Raw genomic sequence first — 19,197 nt, 5'->3', positions numbered from 1 at the left:
AGGGGACCCTCATGGGCTTCCAAATGGCCCCTTACAGGTGTGTAACTCTGAGAGTGTACAAATGGAACCAAATGGACCCTTAAACAGAGCCTTCATTAGTATCATTGGTAACACCTGTGAAAGAAGTGATGAGATATGGCTGCTGTGCATAGAGCCTATACTGCAATTAAGAAATAATGCTCTGGTACAACTATAAAAGCCCGGAATTCAAAATGTACTCAAGTAAAAGTACAAAAGTATTGGTATCAAAATGTACTTAATGTATGTTTTTGTAATAATAATCAATCTACAAAGTAACTAGTAACTAAAGTTTTCAAATAATTGTAGTGGAGTAAAAGCATCATATTTGCCTCTGAGATGTAGTGGAGCAAAAGTACTGAACATTGGAAATACTCAAGTGAAGTAAAAAAAAAAAAAAAAACTCGAAATTGTACTCAAGTACTTCAGTAGATGTACTTAGTTACTTTACACCACTGTGCCAGCAGCGATGCAGACAAGCCGGCCTCGGAGGAGAGCAGCTGGTCGGCTCCCATCCTGTCTCTGGCGCGCAAGGCGACGGAGAGCATCAGCAGCGGAGTCAGCAGCATCAGCACCGCGGCCCTCAGGAGCACCGCCGCCGGGTCCACTGCCAGCTCGCCCACCACCGCTGAGAACGACGTGATCGTCAACCAGAACCACTCCTCCACCGCTGCTGCTGACAATAAAATACTCCCAGGTAAAGAAGCTGGATTTTTAAAGTTTTTTTGTGTCAGACTTTTTAATTTTAATCAGACCGGGAAAGAATTTGTGTCATTTTTTAGGTTTCTTTGGGCTATTCAAAAATAGCAGATCTACGAGCTTGTAGATCTGCTATTTTTTTTTAAATCGTGAAAATATTTTCAAATCTTTGAATATATATTGTTTTAAAGCGAACATTTTAACTCAAATCTTTGCATCTGGGGGGTCCCTGGTAACAAAATATTTTGAGATGGGGATCGGCGGCCGGCCAAAAACATATCATTTTGGGGGTCCTTGACATTAAAAAGTTTGAGCACCACTGATATAGGAACATACGTTTTTTTCAGAATACTGGTTGGGTTTATAAGACATTTTGTAGAATCGGCCTCAGGTCTTAATGGGTTAAAGTTTTTCAAGGGAAGAGACATCACATTGTATCCCTATGCATGGTCAAACGGTTCACACAAAGTCCCACAATAACTTACAGAAGTGCATCTCTTCAGTAGATTGTCCGTCAGTGGTCATTAATGTACTCATGTGCTCTATAGTTTGCCTGCTAGCAATAGTAATAGCCTCTTCGTCTGATCTGACGGTCCTGTGGTTGCAAAACAACCCAGGCCGTTCCTTAACCCCCCCACCAGACCCCCGGGTTCGTGCAGATATTAATCAATTATCCTCAGAAAAGAAAGGAAAAATCATGATGTATATAGATGTATAATAACACAATAACTTTTAAACAATAATGAAATGATGACCAAAAACAACTCGTAATTATGTCACTGGATGCCCTCTAAACCTGCTTATTGAATTCTCTGACACCGGAGTACAGGTGTTCAACCTAGTGGAGTACCGATTTAACCTTCTGGGCCGCATTAAGTAATGTTTGGCTCTTTGCTTGGTCTTTGCTCCCTGTGCTCGAGCACTGGACGAGTGGACGCTTCCAATCTCAAGACCTCATAGAAGGACAACTTCCAACGGTGAATACTAAGGTTATGAGGTGGACTTTTATGATTAACAGTCACTGTGCGGTGAGGAAGTTCATCCATGGAACTACTAACTTCCTATCAGCACTGGCATTTACTGTATCTGACTGTGTCTCTGTGTCAAGCTGTGTTGTACTCAACCGACCCCAGTACTTGAGTCAAAGTATAGATAGTCCTGGTCAAATATTTACTCAACTAACTGCTGTATAGAAAATTTAGAATTGTCCCCCCCCAAAAAAAAATCACATAAACGTCAAATATATTATAGTGAATAGCCGAATTAAGAACAAATTGAACAAAGTGAAAAACAACAACATTATGAACCACCACTGCTGACAATAAAACCCTGCCAGGTAGCTGCAAGCAATGCTGGTGAGTTTAACATAGGACTTTTCGGTTTCAATGAATGGGCTATCAATGGTTGGTATTACAATTCTAGATGGACTTTATGAAACTGTTTCCACCCTCACCACCTGCAGTTCAGTGTGGTCAGGAAGTTCATCCAAAGAACTGCTTCCTATCACTGTGTCACTTATCTTTGTCACATGTCAGAAGAACACATGACTTCCAGGATCAAAGAACATTTTATGGCATGATGATGATGATGGTACAGAGGACTATGTTTTTTTGCTATACTGTTGGTGTGCAGCAGGTCATGGCTCACATTTTTTTGTGCCTCTGTGTGGCTCCATAAATCTTGCTTAGTAATGGGGCACACTGATACCAAGTTCAAGTGCTTTATTGTAGGTATTTAACACAGACCTAAAGACTTCATTATTTTTCGTTTTTATTACATTTGTACTTTTATTCCTTTTTTTTTAACGTTTTGCCAGCCTTACACCAAAGAACTTTTCCAGCGATTTTCTCTGTCGCAGAAAGAAATAATGTTCAACGTTGGGATGAAATCATGAGAATTTTGCCTCAGTTGTGGTGCTCCCTCGTCATCTCGATCATTTGTTATTATTATAAGGTGGTCATCATTAGTCTCTCTGTCTGTCGCTCTCACAAAGGTTAGAGGGACAGAATAAATGATGCTTTCAAATAATATACACTATTCTTTTTTTCAAATAAATAAATTAATCAAAACACATTCACTGCATTAAAAATAATTATGTATTTTTGCGCTTGTCTCACCATTCCTGTCCTCCTCCTGCTTCACAGTGCTGCCACCCAAGGACCCTGTGTCAATAGAAAGGTCCAACCTTCTCAGTATGATGAAATTAAGCATCAAGGTTTTAATCCAGTCCTCCCTAAGTCTGGGCAGAACCCTGGACTCTGACTACCCACCACTGCAACAGTTCTTTGTGGTCCTGGAACACTGCCTCAAACATGGACTGAAAGGTAGGGTTGTCACGATCATGATTTTACTTGACGATTAATTGTCATCCATTAGCAATTTAGTTTTTGACATTGAACATGGGAACATATAAGTAATATATCTTTCTGTTTGCCTTTTAGGCTTTGTAAACAAAAACTGCACAGGGCAGATATGACAAAAAAATATATACGGTATATGACTTACAATGAACGGTGCCAATAATCAAAATAAATAATGTACTATGGAAAAGAATTGCAATGTGTTGCATCGCAAGGCGTTGTGAACTTGTTGTGAACTGCTGTCTGTCTCTGTCTGTTGTGCTCAGCAAAGAAGTCCTTCATTGGTCAGAATAAGTCCATCTGGGGACCTCTGGAACTGGTGGAGAAGTTGTGTCCAGAGGCAGCTGATATTGCCACAAGTGCCCGAGATCTTCCTGGCCTTAAGTAAGCCAAAGCGCTTATGCACCTGTGTCCATTAAACCGGCTTCAAAAGACCAACCTGTCAGGGTTTGATTGCAATTTCACGTAAGAATGTTTTGACGTGCCGTACATACAGCACACATGCTGTGTGTGACATAGAGCACTGTTTCCCAAACAGTGGGTCGGGACCCATTTGTGGGTCATGAGTAAATAAATATCCCTTCATTTCTTTTGTTTCCTATACATTTAGTTTTATTAATTATTATTATTATTTAAAAACATAAAAAAGCAAAGTTTTTTTCATCAATAAAATAATTTCATACATGGAAAAAAAGAAGATATTCCATAAATTAGAAAACAAATGTTTAAAGAAGTAGTGAAAATAGCTGAGCTTGTAGATCTGCTATTTTCACTAGTTTGGGTCCTGGGGAGACGTAACATTTCTCGTTTGAGTCTCGAGCTAAAAACATTTTCCTGTCAAGCACCCCCAAATTCTGTATGTATTTGGCCGTGGATCCCCATCAGAAAATATTTGGTGCCAGCGACCTCCATAAGAGAAGATCTGTGTTTAAAAATAAATCCAAAATGATTCCACGCTTTTCACAATTCTTTCCACAATTCTTCGAAAATAGACGATCTACAAGCTCACATATTTTCGAATAGCCAAAGTATAGAATGATTTTGATGCGAAAAAAATCTGGGGACCCCACTTTGGGAACCACTGACTTAGAGCACAAGCCACATTACGACACGTGACCGATTTGTTGACTTTTCTCTTCCTTTCCAGGACTGGTTTGGGCCGGGCGAGGGCGTGGCTGCATTTGGCACTCATGCAGAAGAAAGTAGCAGACTACATGAAGGCATTGCTGGACCGCAAGGACCTCCTGGGGTGAGTCGCGAAATCTCAAAGCAGATTGCCTTTAGACAAAGCATTATAATACAATCTCAAAGAAGCTTGCCTTTAGGCAAAGCATTATAGTAAAAGCTCAAAGATTATAAAAAGGAATCTATAATCTATAGTTTAATAAAATAATTGATTAATAATCTATCTCTATTTTGGGTATCGGTGGACACCCCCCCCACACACTTCACAATATGTTGCCCTTGTACATCAGCTATTTCTGCATGATCATTGTGCGAAGAAGTATAAAGAATATATATTTATATAAAAAAAAGATGTAATTGCTAAGAAGATAATCCATAGTTGCAACCCTAGTCTAAATGTATAAGCATGTTGTGTCAAACATGCAATGACAAGCTTGTGCTCTTTTTCACCATCTGTTCATGTGTGTTATTCATTGCTACCTGCCTCCTCCTCCTCCTCCTCTCTCCTCCTCAGTGAGTTCTATGACCCGGGAGCGCTGATGATGGAGGAGGAAGGAACAGTCATGGGGGGCTTGTTGGTGGGTCTCAACGTCATCGATGCCAACCTCTGCATTAAAGGGGAGGACCTGGACTCCCAGGTGCGTGATGAGGGGTGCACGACGTGGAATGCTTTTTATTGTCGCAGTTGCACGTAATCTCACTGTAGAGGGAAGAGATTCCCCTGCATGAAGAAAGCTACGACCCATGCTGCATCCCAATAGGCTCTATGCACAGCAGCCATATTATCACTTCCTTCACAGGTGTTACCAATGATACTAATGAAGGCTCTGTTCCATTTAGTGTAGCACAGCGGTTTCCACGACCCCCATAACTCTGAGAGTGTACAAATGGAACCTACGGGTCCATTTGGTTCCATTTGTACACTCTCAGAGTTACACACCTGCAAGGGGCCATTTGGAAGCCCATGACCCCAACTGTAGACCCACTGGTGTAACAGAGTGTTTCCAGTGAGCCAACATGCACAATATCAGCACCCTGACTCTGTTTGACCAGAATGGAAGCCTTCATTAGTAAGAGCCTGTGAATGTCTTCATAATATGGCTGCTGTGAATAGAGCCAATCCCATGCTGACATACGTTTTTGTGTGACTTTCTTAGGTGGCGGTCATTGATTTCTCGCTCTACCTGAAAGACCCTGCCGTCAGCGACACTCAGAAAGAGTGAGTTCCGTGTTTCACCTGCATTACACGGTTATTCATCACATATTAATATAACACAGTCCGTTTCACTGTAGATTCCATTCCATACCCCCTCAATAAACAAATAGATAATAATAATAAAATAATAACATCCCTGTTTTTCCCAGTGACTGCAAGATGACGGCCATATTGGACCAGAAGCACTACATCGAGGAGCTGAATCGTCACCTCAGCGGGACAGTGACAGACCTGCAGGCCAAGATGGATTCTTTAGAGAAGACTAACAGCAAACTGGTTGAAGAGGTCAGAGAAACTCTGTGTGTGTGCATGCACATGCTCGACTGAGCTGTCTTTTCCTTCTTTCTTTGCTCAGTGTTTTTTTTATAATTCTTTTCAAAAAGGACAATAAAGACAGACAAGTATAACACAGATTAAGACACATGTCAAATGGAAAGGAAAAAAAACTAATAGGAAAACAACATTACATAATACACAATAGATATACAGTAAAAGCAGAGTCAAAATTAAACTAAACAGACATAAGACAACCAAAGAGGACACAAGTCAGGTTCAACACAGCACAAGACATCCAACAACATATGAGCAAGTTTACAATGCAATGTCGGGAATTCAAACATTAAGAGGCATGGTCAACATATGAAAGAAAAGGCTGCCAGACTCTAGTAAACTTATCGGTAGATCCCCTCAGTGTGTATCTAATCTTTTTTTAATTTAAGAAAATACATGACTTCGCAGATACACCTACCAAAGGAAGTATTTTTCCAATTTAAGAGAATCAGACGTTTACAGTCTTAGCATAAAATAAGTGCTCTGTTAGTGATTGTGTGTGTTTTATGCACTTGGGGTGGTGCAGGGGTACAGTACCTGCCTACCACCACCGCCGAGTCTAGGGGTTAGAATCCACAGCGGTGCATCGGGCTTGGCCGAGCGTCTATATCTATGTTTCCCAAACAGTGGGTCGGGACAAATTTGTGGGTCGCGGACGCATTTTTGTGGGTCGTGAGTAGATATTGGTAACGCCCCTTTTTTTTGTTTCTTTTTTTATTATTATTATTTCAAAAAATGTCCCCCCAAAAATTATATTTATTCATATATATTCATATTTTCATACAATAAAAACAAATTCTAATTAAAATAAATGTAAATAAAATCCACTAATTTAACTTTTAAGAATAAGTGAAAAAAGTGATCTACAAGCTCACAACACATTGCAGAGCAACGTTCACTAGTTTGGGTCCCGGGGAGTCTCTTTTGGGTTTCGAGCTAAAACGTTTGGGAACCACTGGTCTATAGACTATGTGGTTCTCAACCTGGGGGTCGCCAAATAATTTGGGGGGGTCGCCAGATTTTTTGGTGAATGTGATTTTTTTTTTTTTTTTTTTTTTAACAAAATATTTTTTATGTTATTATCAATTCATGTTTTATCAGTTAATTTACTAAATTCAAGATACAAATATTTCATTATTAACATTAGGAAAACATTTTTAATGTAATATAATAAATAATTATCAAATAACCTATTATAATTAAATAACCTAACCCTAAAACCGAAATAAAGTAACCAAAAAACAGGAAAAAAACAAACCCAATCCGCCCAGAACCGCAAAAAAAATGTGCACAAACGGGACCCCGCGCATGCGGGGGGTCGCGGGAAATAATATCATTATTTTGGGGGTCGCGGCCTGAAAAGGTTGAGAACCCCTGGACTATACGAACACAATTGGCTGTGTTCGGCGGAGGGAGGCCGGGCGGGGAGGGTGATATTTGTCATTGCAGTCCTACTCATCAGATTTAGTCTTGTCTGATGAAGAACGCAAGCTCGAAACTTAGTGGGTGCTATAAAGAATTGTTTCAAATTGTTTTGTTTTCTTCTTCTGTTCTTCGCTCAGCATCCTGTCCAATTTGGGGGTTTGGATTTGCACGTCCTTCTTCTTTTTCATCCGTTTACTCTATGTTGTGCACAGTACGTGTTTTTTGTGTGTTCTGTTGTGTGTTTTGTGTGTTGTGTACTGTATGGGCTCTGGGGCCGAAGTGGCTATTTCCACTAATTTGGGATTTAGGACAAGGCAAGGGGCGTTCCCCCGCAAAAGTTGCTGTTTTGGGACACCTGCCTTACCCGCAAAACTACCCGTTACATTATGCATTGGTGTGGTTTGGGCGTTACAATAATAAAACCAATCACCGTGCCAGATGCCATTGCCTTTAAGAGATAATCCCCAATGCAATCTTACGCTCTCCTATCTCCCTGTCTGCAGTGTTGCCAGGTCTGGTTATTATAAGGCACATTGGGCTTGTTTTTTTGTAAAGTTGCTTGTAAATAATGGTAGAACGGTTGTGAGCTTGTAGATCGGCTATTTTCAAATAGCCAACATATAAATATGCACGTTGTTTAATGGCCGACATATATAGGTTTGAAGTGCTCATGTGGCCTATTATAGTCGCTTCTTTTGGGCTTGTGTTCCTCTCACACATTCTGGCAACAGCGCACTGTGGGGATTTAACATGGAAACATACACCCGGCGTTTGCTTTCAAAGCTCTAGCCTTTGATTGCCTTTCAATAAAAACACATTTGATAGACATAGGCATCACCTACATTTTACTGATTAGAGAGAATTTTATACTTTTATTATCAGTTCATTATTTCCTGTGTAATCGATGAATAAAACTGAACGTGTGTAATTTGGAGAGCATTGCATTGCGCGACACACAAATTGTCTTCTTTGAATAGACTATCATCTTATACAAACACAATTGACACAAGGAATTGACACTCTCCCTTCTTATAGGAAAAATAGAATCACAGAGATTTGTTGATGATTAGTAGAGAGGGGGAGTCTTTGAATGTTGTGCCGCGCTGTGCGCCCTGGCCGTCTCCAGACATCCATTGCAGGCGCACGCTCTACCAAACCAATTATTTTGCAATTATTTTGTGTAACAATAATTCGTCATGTAAAATTTCATAATCGTGACAGCCGTGTGTTTGTGTGTGTGTGTGTTCTCCTCAGCTGACGGCAGCCACAGACAGGATCAACTCGCTGCGGGAGGAACAGGAACACTTGCAGAAGGAGAACAAGACTATTTTGCAGTCCACTCAGAAGAAGGAAGAGGTCAGCAAACTGACAGACACATTCACTCAGTTGTCCGAATAATGACTAATGTATGGTCTTTGCATAGCTTTCGTGCTCAGACACTAACTTTGTTTGTGGACAAAAAACCACAGCGGGGTTCCAGGGGTAGCGGTCGACTCCTTACCCAAATTCAAAACTAACCTACAATAATTCCTTTTCGTCAAAATTCAAATGATCATAGTTTAAGGGGTCTTCAACGTTGTTCAGGCCAAGGACCCCTTAGAGAGGAAGCAGGGACCCCCCACTGCATATTTTATAAAATTGTGTTTTCATAGATTTCCTTGATTCATAGTCTTGTCTGACAGCACTGTCAGTGTGTGGCGTTGTGTTAGATTCATGTTAATATGTATTTTCAGACAGTTCACCAGTTAAACCCTCAATACTTTGAAAACGTATACTTGGTCTGCTCTTTTTTCCCCCGACACCACTCTTTGTCAAAAATAGCCGATCTACAAGCCCGAGGCGTTGTGGGCTTGTATATCTGCTAATTTTCGTTTAACCCATTAAGACCTGAGGTGATTCTTTAAAAAAATCTAAATCCTAAGTTTTTTGAAGAAAAAAAAAATGTTTCAATACTTTTCAAAAAATAGCAGATCTACATGCTCATAGTGCAGCACTCGGTGCCGCGCTATGAGCTTGTATATGTGCTATTTTTGAATAGCCAAAGAAATTTAAAGTGACACAGATGCGTGTGATCCCAGTTGAATACCCCTGGTTTGACTCATTGAACACCTTGTTGTAGAATCCCCTGACCCCCGCCCCCTCCCCTACTTTCTCTGTAAATATACCTTATGATTCTACTTAGCTTTATTTCATTATGCTTTTGTTGTATATTTTGTATTGAATGAATTGTATTGTGTTGTCTGTATTATATGTATTACTGAGGAATTGAGTTCAACGGACCACAATGGAAACAGGCCCCTGGGGCTTTTTGTGTTATCCTTTTTAGCAGAACGTTTGACTGTGCTACTGACTGTACTGTTAATAAGCATGTTAATAAAGTATTCAATCAATCAATCAGTCAATCAATCAATTAAAGCGGCTGCTTGGGAAACACAAGGTTCCCAGTTTGATCCCAGAGTTGGTGTCAAAGTGTCCTTGAAATTAAAAATGTTCATAATCACTGTCATATAGGAACTTCTCAGAGCAGTACAATACAATGTAAGTACACTTAATTGCTGTGCGTGTGTGTGCGTATGTGTGTGCGTGTGTGCGCATGTGTGCGCTTTGCAGGCCACTTTGCAGGACAGCCAGGTGGAGTTGGAGACGTACAAACAGACGCGCCAGGGTCTGGACGAGATGTACAACGTGGTGTGGAAACAGTACAAGGAGGAGAAACGCATTCGCCAGGTCAGCCATGATGCCGTCATATTAACAACCCACAGCACATTAACCCATTCAATCCGGGAACGCATCTGTGTCACTTGAGATTTCTTTGGCTATTCAAAAATAGCAGATATACAAGCTCATCGTGCGGCACCATTAATCCGACAATAGACCATATTCACACGCCGGCCATTTTGGAATTTAACATTGAAAGTGCCACCCCGTTGCCGTGGCAACCGGGGTGGCACTTCATTGACTTAATAGCAACATGGCCGCCATGTGAATATGGTCTATTAATCCGTCATGTAAAATTTCATAATCGTGTGTGTGTGTGTGTGTGTGTGTGTCAGGAGCTAGAGCGTGAGCTGGAGCTGCAGGTGGGCTTGAAGCAGGAGATGGAGGTGGCCATGAGGCTGCTGGAGAAGGACACTCATGAGAAGCAGGACACACTGGCTGCACTCAGACTGCAGCTGGACCAGGTGAAGAGCCTCAACCTGCAGATGTTCCACAAAGCACAGGTAACTGTACCTCCATCTATCTCGTGTGTGTGTGTGTGTGTGTGCCGCAAAATGTCTTTAATGCAGTGGTTCTTAACCTATTAAGACCTGAGGCCGATTCTACAGATGTCTTCCAAATCAGTGGTTCTGAACATTTTTCATGCCAAGGACCCCCAAAAAGATATGTACTTGGCTGCGGACCCCCATCTGAAAAGGAGCCTGGCCAGGGACCCACAGAAGAGAAGATTTGTGTAAAAGAAAAAATCTAAATTATTCAAAATGTTGGCCCTTAAGGTGCTGAACTTCAAACTGCAAACATCAAAGAAAAACAAAAGTTTGCACGCTGTTGCTCCCTTTTGATATTCCTTTAGATCCTAACTCTAACGCAGATTCCGTTTCCGGTTTTCATTGTTTTTCCCCGGTCATTTTCGGACAGAATAGGGAAACACACGGTTTTTCACACGGTATAATAAACGAACGGAGAGGTCAACTTCTACAATCTATAGTCTGGGTGACGAACAGTCATCGCCGTCGTGTATAACATCGTAATTTTGGCCGATCGGACAAAACACGTCACATCCGGTTTGATGTATTTGACTGTTTGACTGGGTGTGGGGGGCGAGTGAGTCAGCGAGCTGATCAAGCTGTCTATTTGCTGCTCTCTAGTGGCAGATTTTGTCGTATGTGTTTAAAAAAGCACTCAGACAATTTATTTGAATGAAAAATTACAAAATAAAAAAACACAAAAATCGCTGGCACTGGGGGAGAACTTTATGAAAATACTCTGGCAGTCAAAGAGTTAAGGACCCCCCCAAATTTGGCCGAAGAATTGTGTTCAAAGTTTTTCACAAATGCAAGATTTTTCGAAATATTTAGAAAGTTGCCGATCTACACGCTTATAATGCATCGCCTTACGATGCGCTACGAGCTGGCAGATCGGCTGTTTTTGAACAGCTGAAGTATATAATGGGGGCACTGTCGTGTAAACGGTTCCTCATTTTGCCGGGGAGCCCCTGGCTGGAACCCCTTCCGGGACCCCTGCGGATCCCCAGACCCCACTTTGAGAACCACTGCCTTAACGGACCGATAAAGAACCTGTCTGTCTGTCTAATGTATTGTATGTATCAATCTGTCTGTCTCATTTATCATACATGTCTGTCTTGTCTCTAATCTATGTGATTCTTTAGAACTCTGAGCGTGAGGCAGAAAAGAAGACAGAAGAGGCTTTGAGGCTTGAGAATAAAATGAGTGAAATGGAAACGACTATGAAGGAACTTGAGCAGAGGTGTGTGTGTGCGTGCGCGTTATAGTTACGTGTATGAACTTGTATGAACAGAGAAATTTGTCATTTCTAGTAATCATGTCACAGGCCTGTCACAATTATTACATGATGGTCTAATCGCGAAATCTAGTAGTGAAAATAGCCGATCTACAAGCTTACAACGTGTCGCGATGCGACGCGTTGTAAGCTTGTAGATCGGCTATTTCCACTATTAATGTTTTTTTGAAAGTATAAAGTTATTAAATATGTCAGTCATTTCTTTGTATATTTAAGTTATTTGTCATATCTGCCCTGTGCAACTTCAAAGCCTAAAAGCCAAACAGAAATGTAATTGTTCCAGTGTTCAATGACAAAAAAACACAATTCAATCATTAATCGCATTTTGTGTGACAATTAACCGTCATGTAAAATGTCATAATCGTGACAGCCCTAACCGTGTGAGTTGTGTGTAAATGAGCGTCATTGATGTTTGGCACAGGCTACAAGATTCGGAACAGGGGCGACGGCAGAGCGACCAATCAGACAAAGACATGAGGTCCGAGCTGGAGGGGACGGTAGACGCTCTGCACAAACAGCTGGCTGACCTGGACACGCTAAGGTGAGGGAATACACACACACACACACACACACACGCAGGTTAACAGGTTGATGCTTTTGTTCACCGTGAAAAATCTAACTTGTTTGGAAAAGAAAATAATTATGTTGCTATATCGCCACATAATATTTGCATTCTGATGTACTTATGGCACAAACAGCAGGTCAATAAATACCTATAATAATAATAATAATAATAATAATAATAAATGTAATTATAATTTCACACCTTAATTATTGGGAGTGTTCGCACACAAGCCAAGTTGGAAGTCAATCAATCGAACGGTGCCTGAGTTAAGGTAGCTCTCCACCAAACTGACTACTACAGATTACTACAGACCGCCAGTCGAATGAAGTAGGGAGATCAGTCGGTTGAAAGGTGTGAAAAAAAGGTTGCTGAACGCACCTGAGAGCCGACACCGACAGACGGCTACTATGATGCTAAAAATAGCGTATGGCTTGAAGTCTTTTTCAACAACAAGCCCGCTGCTGTCCGACTCTTCCCTACAACTTGCGAGCCAACCCGACAGTGTACCCACCGCCCATTCAACAGCAGACTTTCGGGGGTGCCGATGGCCTAGTGGTTAAGGTGCATACCACATATAGGCTTAATGCTTGAACCTGTCGCAGGTTTGAATCCCGTGCCGGATGGCCTTTGCTGCGTGTCATTCCCTGTCTCTCTCCCTGTTTCCTGTCACTCTTCACTACTACTATTCAACAAAAGCAGAAAAAGCCACCCCCCCCCTCCCAAAAGAAAAACGCCAGCAGATTTTCTGCAACAGAGGCTTTCCAACACTTACCTCCGCCAACGTCGGTGCAGTGGAGAGCTACCTTTATGCCTCACACACACACACACAGGTTCCTGGAATTTGTAGACATCCACAGACCGATGAGCATTATCAAACACCACTGTCCTGTGTGGCGTCCCCAGGCTGAGCTTGGAGAGTGAGCTGCTCAGTGAGAAGGAGCAGAGACAGAGCATGCAGAAGGCTCTGCAGAGGGAACAGGACAACAGCGTGGAGCTACGCACGCAACTCCAACAACTACAAGGCCTACATGCAGTCAGTAGCACGCGCGCACACACACGTGAACCCATTTAGACCTGAGGCCGATTCTAAAAACACCTTATCCTATGTTTTCTAAACACCTATGTTTTCTAAAAAAAACATTTTTTATTTATTTTTATTTTTTTATCATCTTACTATATATCTTTGTTGTCGTCTGGTGAAAACCATTTAAAATAGTGAAAATAGCAGATCTACAAGCACTCAGCGCCTCGCGATGCAAGGCGTTGTGCACTTGTAGATGTGCTATTTTCATTACTTTTATGCAACACTCTTGTATGATATAGTAGGGCTTTAATTTACGAATAAACATAGACATTTGAAACTTGGAGTTACAAGGTTTCTGCCCGACAGTGACGATGTATAGTAACAACTAAAATGACACGGATGCTTTCCCGAATTGAAAGGTATAACAACGTATAGGCTTTCCAGGTCTAAATGGGTTATCCAGAAAATAGATTTCATTTTCAAAATGTATAAATCTGGCGCTTTTCCACTGCATGGTACCAGCTCTGCTCAACTCTACTTGCTTTCAGTACCAGGTACTTCATTTCCAATGCACACTCGATTGCAAAAAAAAGCAATGGCCACTTTCCGCGGCTCGCTTGGAACCTCGATAGAGGCTGTACCCAAAAAAGTAGCAGGTACTATCCACAACTTTTGTCTTTTGGAAAACTCATAAAGGCGAATAGAGTCGAGTCAAGAGGAGCCATACAGTGGGAAAGCGTTTTTTCTCTCAGTTCTATAAAGACAGTAAAGAGTGAAGGCTTTAATACCCCTAGAGGGTCCTCAGAGTTACTACAGGGGGGCCACCAAATGTTTGCGTGATTTTTCATTAACCACTTGAACCCTAGAATTCCTTTTCTGAGGGGAAGATTCGCTGAAAATAGCAGATCTACAAGCTCACAACGCCTCGCAGGCAATTTTTGGCAAAGAGGTTTGGTGTAGGAGATCAAGTATTCAGGGTTTAGTGGTTAACTGTCTGAAAATACTCATCAACGTGAATCCAACACTGATGACAGTGCTGTCAAACAAGTCTGTAAAGCTATCTGATGAAAAGGTTTAATCTGCAACATGTTGTTATACAATATATTGTTATACATCTGTCTCTCTCAGCTAAGGGGTCCTTGGTCTTAAAAAACGTTGAAGACCCCTGCTTTTAATATAGTGAGTTATTGAGTTTGATCATGTTGTTCTGGTGACACAGGAGCTGCAGGATCTGAAGGAGGAGAAACAGCAGCTTCAGCAGATCTGTGAGCAGCAGGAACAGGCTCTTCAGGAGATGGGACTGCACCTCAGCCAGTCAGTACCTCTCATCTGCACCTCTTGTCCTCTTGTCTTTTTTGTCATCCGTCCACATTCGGTCAGGGCCGGGCCGGGGCAAACGATATTGAATTCTCCCAATATGACAGTTGCATTAATGACATGATATTGGGGACGTTGGGTGTAGTCTAGTGCAGTGATGAAAGACGTACTCACATGTTTTACTTAAGTAAAAGTATTGATGGTTTTACTTAAGTAAGTCAATACTGCAATGTAGAAATACTCTGTTAGAAGTAAAATTCCAGTTTTCTAAATGTTCTTGTGTAAAAGTACAAAAGTATTGGCATCAAAAATATACAGTACCAAAAGTAAAGTACCCGTTTCACCAGTTCAAAATGTATTAAAATCTTTTGAAATTAACAGATCTATTGTGAACTTGTAGATCGGCTATTTTCAACTGGCCGAAACATTTATAGGGCTAAAGTGGTTAATGTACGTTTTGTGATGATAATCTAAATCTGCAAAGTAACAAGTAACTAAAGCTGTCAAATAGTTTTCGTGGAGTAAAAAGTGCAATATTTGCCTCTGAGATGTAGTGGAGTAGTTGAAGTAAAAGTATTGAATATTGGAAATACTGAAGTAGTACAGTACTTGAGCTCTAGTGTTAATGGTGTGAGGAGACTAAAGAACCCACTTGATCCGCTTTGTGTGAGGAGACTAAAAGCTCTCCTCTCGAGGGATGCTGTTTTGTGAGCTTCTCTGTCAGCGAAGGATAATGAAAAATGTATGATTTAGATATTGGAACCGTTTTTATTTTGACTGGATCCTTCAACATCCTTCTCCTCTTACTCTCTCCGTTTGAAGTTGTTTTTCCTTGCTACCTTTGTAAACAATGCTTGATGGGGAGGCGGGGGCAATATTGGGTTTCTGCTCTCGAGACGACTAATTAAACGTTTACCATGATATACCACGAATCTTTAACCATGATAGTCCCATTGAGATTAAGAATCTCTTTTTTTCAAGGGAGACCCGTTATTCAGAAGTCTAATTTAACTAAATGAAGAGCTGTAAACACCTATAAAAGACATTAGATACTGTGATTTGGCCCATAAATATGGAAACACCCAGCTCTACATTCATTTTGTTTTTTGTTGAATTTGTGTCCCAAAGGTCTAAACTCAAGATGGAGGACTTCAAGGAGGTTAATAAAGCCCTGAAGGTAATGTCTGGAAGACTTCAGAAATGTACGTTTTCATTGGGCCAAACGGCATCCTGTTTCATGTGTGACTCTTCCTCCATCAGGGTCATGCGTGGCTGAAAGATGACGAGGCCACGCAGTGTAAACAATGCCAGAAAGAGTTCTCCATTGCTCGCAGAAAGGTAACTGTTGTGATCCTAAAATCATCTCCGCTATCAACGACCATATTTTATACTTGCATGATACTGTCGAGTGGAAATGGCTCATCCACGAGCGCAACATGTTGCGTTGCAACCGTGTTGCAAGCTTGTATATCGGCCGTTTTTGCAAACTTTTTGAAAATAATGCCATGGCCAACATAGGGACGGCAGGTTAAGGGTCGTGACTGGTCATTCAGTTGAATTACCTGGCGACAGCGAGCAAGCACAAGCTCGGAGAATAGTTGTGACATCAAGGCAGTGTCACACAGTAATTCTAAGTTTATTGAGTACACACAAAGAATATCGTCTCTGTTACTTTTCAGGATTCAAATTCAAAAACGGCAAAAGTAGCAGATCTACCACAAGCTTTCGAGTTTGTGGATATGCTACTTTTGATGCTTTTGTGACGCTGTAGTGTGATCAAGTAGGGCGTGAATTTACGAAAACAGCAACAATGTATACTTTTGAACTGATACTGAAGAAGGCAAGATAACAATAGATGGAAAACATGGTGATGTCATCCGTGGTACAAACCGAATGCAAGGTGTACAATGTGTGCATATCTATACAGCTGATTACACAGCTGAAAGGACTGTCTGCACTAGGACAATAAATATACTGTTTAAACAATTGTTCTAATTTAAGTGCATAGTAGATTGCACACCACAACTATACCAGTGACATTTGTCAACAATATAAATGCAGTGCTTGGTGTGGATGGCCCTTAAGAGTGATTAATTATGGTTGTAAGATCATGTACAAGATACTGGGATGTGGGTCAAGCCTCGGGCATAATTACAACAGTAAACTGTTGTTTTTGTGTGACCCATGGTTTTACTTTCTACTAGTATTTCTTGATTGTTTTCACGCAGCATTAGTGGCACTATAACAAAGAATAGAGGCGTTTGTTGCTGTCTGTATTACATGAACAGCACAGTGACTCAGACCTCTTGGAAGTGACTCACATTTAGTATCCCAAAATAATGACAGAATGGATGGGTGGATTTTCAGGAAACTTGGTGGGAATAAGTAGTAGGCTGACTGCCGCGAAGAGATTAACTTTTCGGTCTGAAAGGTCAACGGTATAATCCTTCTACAGTAAAAATGTACGAAATCTCTGCTTGTGTTCGTACAAATACTGTCCCCATAACTTGCGTACCTTGCCGAGGACTCGCCGGAGTGCGGTGCCTGGTGTGAAGACTGTCGGATCGGCCAGTGTTAAACTAAAAATGATGCGTCTCTGGAACAGAGATATTTGGATAGCTGTGGTTTGACGCGTTACATCTCTTGGGAGTTGGTGCTGGCAGAGTTTGCACCTCCAGGCGCCTTTAATTTTGGTGTTTGTCTTCTCACCATGTTTTTTTTTTGTGTGTTTTCCCAGCACCACTGTAGGAACTGTGGAGACATCTACTGCAACGGATGCTCCAGCAACGAACTGGCGTTGCCCTCCTACCCTCGGCCTGTACGGGTGTGTGACAACTGCCACTCCCTCTTACTGCAGAGGAGCTCCTCCTCCACAGCATCCTGACAACCACCCGCCCATCCATAAGCTTTACCTAAGGCAGGGGTCTTCAACAGGGGGTCCGCCAAATCTTTGTGTGATGGGCAACATTACGCCTCAAGCTGCGTTGTGAGCTTGTAGATCGGCTATTTTTGGAGAGTTGGTGTAGTGTAGAGGGAAAAAGAGCAGAGCCAGTGGTCCAGTATTGAGGGTTTAAAAGGTTAAATGTCTGAAAATACACATTAACATGAATCCAACATATTAATAGAAAATATAATGTATGTCAAACAGGTCTATGAAGCCATCTTTGAAAAAATGTAATCTGCAACAAAGTTTTATACAATATGTAGTGGGGGGTCCTTGGCCTGAAAAACTTTGAAGACCCCTGTCCTAAGGCCTTGTTCAGACTGTAGGCAAAATCTGATTTGTTTTTCAAATCTGACATTTTGGACTGACTGATCCACACTGTTGTTTGCAAGTGAACACATTGGATTTGTGTTGTTGAGATGTCGCCAAAAATAGCGAATGTACAAGCTCCACAACACGTTGCGATGCGACATGTTTCGGAGCTTGTAGATCGGCTCTTTCTGGCCATGTGGTTTTATGCTGTTCAGACTTGATTAACTAATTATTATTCCAATCTGTACAGGCAAAAGAAATTTGGTTTGGGCTGCCAGTGTGAATATAGCCCAACAGAATCCAGATACTCACCATAACACTCTGATCTCATCTGCTTGTTGCTCTTTAACAAATCAAATCTTAACAGAGGAAGTAATCTGGCGTGTTGTTCCATTTCCTCTTAGCTGGAAATGTTGGGATCTTTAGGTAATGTGTATAATTATGAATGGAAAAAGCATTTTTATGATTCTTAGTAATGGGACTAACTAATATGATTTTCTTTGAAGACTTATTTGAAGCACCAATTATTTCTTACCAAATGTAATTCTATGGAGCAGAAGTAGAGTGAGATAAATGTACTCATGTCCTTAATCACAAAGACCTGTTGATTAACTTCATATGAGGTCCCCTCACCACTTAAGCCCTAGCATCCCTATTCTGGGCTCGTCATAATAGGTGAACATTTGCCAGAAATAGCAGATCTACAAGCTTGTAGATTGGCTATTTTCAGCATAAGCGATTTGGAGGGGGCATCAAGTATGGACCCGGTCAACTGAAGTATGTATGTAGGGTTTAACCACTTAACCCCCAGCATCTGTATTGTGGGGAAAGCTTTCACTGAAAATAGCGCAGTTGGTTAATCGGGGAATACAAAGTTGACTTCTGAATTCTGTTCATATTTTATTGTTGAAAGACAGCCTCAGTTAGTGAAATGTAAAGGACTATAAAAGCATGAAGAGATGAAGTACTCAAGTCAGCTCAGCTGTTACCAGGTTGTACAGATTTCCCCGTTAGCTAGACATCATTCAGAAATTGGGTACATTATACTAAATTGTACATGACTGTAGAATGTTAACAAGCCAAACTATTTTAGAATGTATAACCGAATTTTGTGTATAGTGACAAGTGCTACGAAGCCATTTTATTATTAAGTAACATGTTTCAGACACATTTTCTATCTAGACATTTGATAAAGAGATATTGAATTTATTCGAGCTTCCTGTCATTTGTCCCCCTCCCAAATATATGTTCAACAGAAGTACA

The 19,197-nt window shown here is 41.2% G+C and overlaps 1 protein-coding gene across 2 annotated transcripts in view; it reads left to right on the top strand.

Annotated features, from left to right (window-relative positions):
* Positions 1-19,143, top strand: part of rufy1 (RUN and FYVE domain containing 1) — a 19,584-nt gene extending 441 nt beyond the window's left edge. The window contains exons 2-18 of one of the 2 annotated variants that reach the window (XM_084042121.1): positions 486-715; positions 2,862-3,041; positions 3,344-3,461; positions 4,225-4,326; positions 4,777-4,900; positions 5,420-5,481; positions 5,628-5,763; positions 8,488-8,589; positions 9,844-9,960; positions 10,287-10,454; positions 11,621-11,718; positions 12,194-12,313; positions 13,241-13,370; positions 14,581-14,675; positions 15,807-15,855; positions 15,939-16,016; positions 17,416-19,143. In XM_084042121.1, coding sequence (XP_083898247.1) covers positions 486-715; positions 2,862-3,041; positions 3,344-3,461; positions 4,225-4,326; positions 4,777-4,900; positions 5,420-5,481; positions 5,628-5,763; positions 8,488-8,589; positions 9,844-9,960; positions 10,287-10,454; positions 11,621-11,718; positions 12,194-12,313; positions 13,241-13,370; positions 14,581-14,675; positions 15,807-15,855; positions 15,939-16,016; positions 17,416-17,562 — 2,056 coding nt within the window. In that variant the 3' untranslated portion in view covers positions 17,563-19,143. Of the gene's footprint in view, positions 1-482; positions 716-2,861; positions 3,042-3,343; positions 3,462-4,224; positions 4,327-4,776; positions 4,901-5,419; positions 5,482-5,627; positions 5,764-8,487; positions 8,590-9,843; positions 9,961-10,286; positions 10,455-11,620; positions 11,719-12,193; positions 12,314-13,240; positions 13,371-14,580; positions 14,676-15,806; positions 15,856-15,938; positions 16,017-17,415 lie in introns of both variants that reach the window. The other variant, XM_084042120.1, reaches the window with a different exon arrangement.
* The last annotated feature ends 54 nt before the right edge of the window (positions 19,144-19,197 follow it).

Source organism: Gymnoscopelus microlampas, assembly GCF_963454915.1.
Source record: "Gymnoscopelus microlampas genome assembly, chromosome: 18".
Lineage (NCBI taxonomy): Eukaryota > Metazoa > Chordata > Actinopteri > Myctophiformes > Myctophidae > Gymnoscopelus > Gymnoscopelus microlampas.
The sequence above is the reverse complement of the archived record's forward strand: the minus strand, read 5'-3'. Positions and strand labels throughout refer to the sequence as shown.